This window comes from Argentina silus, assembly GCF_951799395.1.
Source record: "Argentina silus genome assembly, contig: scaffold_216, whole genome shotgun sequence".
In the NCBI taxonomy this organism is placed as follows: domain Eukaryota; kingdom Metazoa; phylum Chordata; class Actinopteri; order Argentiniformes; family Argentinidae; genus Argentina; species Argentina silus.
Window position 1 is genome coordinate 50,001 of NW_028152912.1, and position 5,190 is coordinate 55,190.

Below are 5,190 nucleotides of genomic sequence, written 5' to 3' on the forward strand. Positions count from 1 at the left end.
ATCAGATAGGCAAATCAAGGGGAGGCTGGTAGAGGTAGAAAACGGAGGACGGGCTGATTGTGATGCATGGAATGAGCCTGTTTTACTTGTAATCCAGACTACTGGAGTTGGTGAGAATCAGTTTGTTCTGCTCTGTAGTGTGTTTAGTGGTTTACATACACAGGGAAGCATGTGTGTGCTGTACTCTGTGTGAGTGTGGTTTGGGCCTGCTGTGTGTGTCTTCCTCACCGACGTCTGGTCTCATATATTTGTCTCGGTAAGTGAATCATCTGTACGTCAGTCATCATAAGAAGACACACCTGTGCTAGGACCAGAGGCCAGGGGACTGTGAGGAGACATCAAAAACAGCCCTTTTGCCGTGACATTGTTCCACAATGCCGTGACCCGGATTCGAACCGGGGTTGCTGCGGCCACAACGCAGAGTACTAACCACTATACGATCACGGCGAGCTACCAGGGCTGGTGGCAGGCAGGGGGTCAGATCAGGGTGTTAGCATGAAATCTGACCTGCTAGCCACTAGCTAGCAACGCTGAATACACAGACATGAGCAGCTGCTTGACGTTTTGAAATGTCCAGCATTTTACTGTTCAAGCTACTAGGAGGAGAAATGGTTTCAAACACATGTTTGCCATTCCTCATTCCGTTCCATGCATTACAATGAGCCCATCCTCCAATTTCTACCTCCACCAGCCTCCCCTGAGGAGAGAGTAAACTACTAAGTGGAGGATGTGCAGTCGACAGCCTCACTCAAGATCTGAACAGAGTTTGTGTGACGGGTGGGGTTCGAACCCGGGTCTCCCACACGGAACACACAAGCGTCTACCATTACGCCAAGAGGACATCCTCAAGGTGACGCTTGAGTTTACACACGTCTCAGACAGGGCTACCTCATCACAAGAGCAAGGTTCCTAATCACCTCCGCTCCAGTTGCATGGTTGGACCATGACATCTCAGGAGTTGTTTAAAGAACACAGGTCTGGAACCAGGCTAATGTGTCGAGCTAGCCAGCTACCGTTTTAGCCTGATAGGAGACATGCTACCGTTTGGAACTGGTTTTCACCACCAGTGATGGTGAGTGATCAAGTTCAGTGTGACTAAGAACCATCAAACTAATGAACATACAGGTGGGTATGACATGAGGATGGTGATGGTTTGTCTACAGACCGGGTGACAGATCAGTGGGGAAGACACGACTACGACCCAGAGTCTGGACCTGCTCTGCTGCCTGACATACAAGTCAAACATTCCTTAAACACACAAGTTGTCACTGTCGTTTTACTTTCTTACACCGACTCCTGCTTTCGCCGAGGTCGGACAATGACATCCTAGGAGGTGTTTAAAGATCACACAGGTCTGGATCCAGGCTAATGCCCCTAGCCAGCTAGCTAGCTACCGTTTCAGCCACCAGCCAGCCCGGTTTCCTACCTTCAGCCGGGCCTCCACCGACGCCTTCTTCCGCGCCTCTCTCCGCCGGTACTGTTCCACCTTGTCCAGCTGGTCGGACCGCTGCAGCATCCCGGCCACCCGCTGCACGGCCGTCGCCACCGCCTCCCGGTTCGTCTCCTCCATAGCGAAGTGCGGACCTGATCAGCCAAGAATCAGAGCCTCAGACCTGGACACACAGAGGCGGAGGATCAGTTAGGACACCGAGAGCACCACAGCTAACTAGCTAGCTAACGAGCTACAACTGTGCTGTCACTCAGTGGCACTGCCCGTGTCCACCGATCATTAGCCTGGGTCACTGCCCGTGTCCACCGATCATTAGCCTGGGTCACTGCCTGGGTCACTGCCCGTATCCACCTATATTAGCCTGGGTCACTGCCTCGGTCTGTCAGCTGAGCGACCGGCGCACCACCGACAGTCCTCCTCCGTAACAACCAGCCTGCTTCACTACGAGTCGCTATCGAGGAAAATGCTGAACATTTCAGAGCTGACAGACGCATCAAGCAGCTGCTCGCTTCCGTGTAGCTAGCTAGAGGCTAGCAGGGCAGGTTTCACCCTGGGCCCATGCCTGCTGCCCCCTGCCTGCCACCAGCCCTGGTAGCTCGCCGTGATCGTATAGTGGTTAGTACTCTGCGTTGTGGCCGCAGCAACCCCGGTTCGAATCCGGGTCACGGCATTGTGGAACAATGTCACGGCAAAAGGGTTGTTTTTGATGGGTCTCCCCCTCACGGTCTCTTAGGGTTGTCTGTCTGGTCTGTCTGGTCTTACTGCATATAGATATAGGGGGTTGATTTGTGTACTATCGATTCCATCGTTACAGTACGGTTGTTTTTGATGTCTCCTCTCACTAGTCTTAGAGTTATCTCTAGATCGGGGTTAGGGTTAGTTATCTCTAGATCACTAGTCTTAGAGTTATCTCTAGATCGGGGTTAGGGTTAGTTATCTCTAGATCACTAGTCTTAGAGTTATCTCTAGATCACTAGTCTTAGGGTTATCTCTAGATCGGGGTTAGGGTTAGTTATCTCTAGATCACTAGTCTTAGGGTTATCTCTAGATCGGGGTTAGGGTTAGTTATCTCTAGATCACTAGTCTTAGGGTTATCTCTAGATCGGGGTTAGGGTTAGTTATCTCTAGATCACTAGTCTTAGGGTTATCTCTAGATCGGGGTTAGGGTTAGTTATCTCTAGATCACTAGTCTTAGGGTTATCTCTAGATCGGGGTTAGGGTTAGTTATCTCTAGATCACTAGTCTTAGGGTTATCTCTAGATCGGGGTTAGGGTTAGTTATCTCTAGATCACTAGTCTTAGGGTTATCTCTAGATCGGGGTTAGGGTTAGTTATCTCTAGATCACTAGTCTTAGGGTTATCTCTAGATCGGGGTTAGGGTTAGTTATCTCTAGATCGGAGTTAGGGTTAGTTATCTCTAGATCAGGGTTAGGGTTAGTTATCTCTAGATCGGAGTTAGGGTTAGTTATCTCTAGATCGGAGTTAGGGTTAGTTATCTCTAGATCAGGGTTAGGGTTAGTTATCTCTAGATCAGGGTTAGGGTTAGTTATCTCTAGTCTAGCTGTCAAACACAAACTGTCTTCAGCACAACAACACAAACTCGAGACGAGACGTCGGTGAGGAAGACACACACAGCAGGCCCGAACCACACTCACACAGAGTACAGCACACACACGCTTCCCCGTTATATAAAACACTAAACACACTACAGAGCAGAACAAACGGATTCTCACCAACTCCAGTAGTCTGGATTACAAGTAAAAGGTTGGTTCAGTTGATCAACAACAACACGGGTCGGTTTTCCTGCCTCTTCCGGGTTGACGGTCCTCGTGCCCCGCCCAGGAGCAGCTGACCGGCGCGTGTCTGACAGCGTCACGGTTGCGCAGCAACGGCGTCATCACCAACATGGAGAAATATCACTTTTAATTTGTCTATTTATTTATTGATTGATTGATTAATTGATATTTGTGAAAACTATTTTCACTTGTTTTTAAGACAATCTGTTGTATCGAATAACTTTAAATATGTTTTAGAATGGACAATTAATAGTGTAATTGATGTCACATGAACTATTTAATTCCAACGAACACATAACTACTATAAAATACTGTTTTATTAATGTTAAAGACCTCACCTCGCCATTATTAATTAACTCTTTTGTTGTCTTTGCGTTGTGTTTTATTAAACGTGTAATCCAAAAAATGTCCATCCTAAAATAGATCTATAAAACAGAAGTGCGTTAGTTTCGGCTGCAGTTTGATGGCTGAGGTGCAGAAGGCAGGACAGTGAAGGCAGGACAGTGGAAGGCAGGACAGTGGAAGGCAGGACAGTGGAAGGCAGGTCAGTGGAAGGCAGGACAGTGAAGGCAGGACAGTGGAAGGCAGGACAGTGAAGGCAGGACAGTGAAGGCAGGACAGTGGAAGGCAGGACAGTGAAGGCAGGACAGTGGAAGGCAGGACAGTGGAAGGCAGGACAGTGAAGGCAGGACAGTGGAAGGCAGGACAGTGAAGGCAGGACAGTGAAGGCAGGACAGTGGAAGGCAGGACAGTGGAAGGCAGGACAGTGGAAGGCAGGACAGTGAAGGCAGGTCCTGCTCATGGAAAAGGTGAAATGACTGATTTTATTCCTCAAAAAAGAAAACAAGAAAAGGCATTTAATTGAAAGAAACGCTGTATAAATCAACAGTATTTTTTGTGCGATAAATTCTGACGTTCAGAGAGAATCTCAGACAGAAATGTGTGTAATAGTGAATCTTTATTGAATTACATTATTAAATACTCAAAACACAAAATGACACTCACTGTTAAACAATACATTAATTAAATCTGTCAATGTTTTTTAATAAAAACAATCGAGTTATCTCATTCAAATGACTAATGACATCACATGAAACCAAAGCAAAAATAACGGGTGGATTAAAAATGTAATGTGATGATTTGAATAATTGATACAAAATAAAATAACCTCTCTTAGTTGTAATGTTCCATAAAATACACTGTACGATGAAAACACAGTTCATGTTATAATATGATAGATGACTGGCTCCTTTTTGAGAATTCAAAAGCATCATGTTGCATGAAATTGAATCCAAATCTCTGTATTCATCCTCAAAATGCAAGGCTGTCATTTCTTACATATTTAATTGGTGGACTGCTGCTATCAATACAAGAAGTCCACTGAGGATGGAAAAGGTCTTTGTGTACCTTACTGTTTTTATTAACAGTCAAACTAACAAGTACATAGTCACAAAAACACAAAGATTTACCTCAACAAATGTGATATTTACATGTTGCTTCATATACATAAAAGTTACCTTTCATACCAAAAAATCTCCATTGCTTCTATTCTAATTCCTGTCTTTGTGACACTGTTTATTGACCTGAGTTGAGTATAAATTACTTAATAAACCGTGTCATTATTGTAGTGTATACATATGAATAAAAATAAGAAGTCGGGTAGGGGACAAGAGATGTTGTCTGAGGCGAACCTCTGTGTTAGCTTAGCAGCTAGCAAACTAGCGATTCACACAGATATTTCTCCTCCATGATAATCAGTCACTACTAGTAGCGAGCTAAAAAAATGCTGGACATTTCAAAACTGACAGACGCATAAAGCGGCTGCCATGTCTGTGTATTTAGTGTAGCTAGCTAGTGGCTAGCAGGTCATATTTCATGCTAACACCCTGATCTGGCCCCCTGCCTGCCACCAGCCCTGGTAGCTCGCCGTGATCGTATAGTGGTT

General features: G+C 45.8%; 1 protein-coding gene across 1 annotated transcript in view; it reads right to left on the bottom strand.

The window, feature by feature from the left end:
- The window catches only part of exoc3 (exocyst complex component 3), an 11,671-nt gene extending 8,393 nt beyond the window's left edge, over nucleotides 1-3,278 (bottom strand). The window contains exons 1-2 of the mRNA XM_083697800.1: nucleotides 3,183-3,278; nucleotides 1,427-1,613 (exon numbers count right to left, since the gene is read on the bottom strand). Of these exons, the coding sequence (XP_083553926.1) occupies nucleotides 1,427-1,570 (144 nt within the window). The 5' untranslated portion in view covers nucleotides 1,571-1,613; nucleotides 3,183-3,278. The remainder of the gene's footprint in view (nucleotides 1-1,426; nucleotides 1,614-3,182) is intronic.
- Between the last annotated feature and the right edge of the window lie 1,912 nt (nucleotides 3,279-5,190).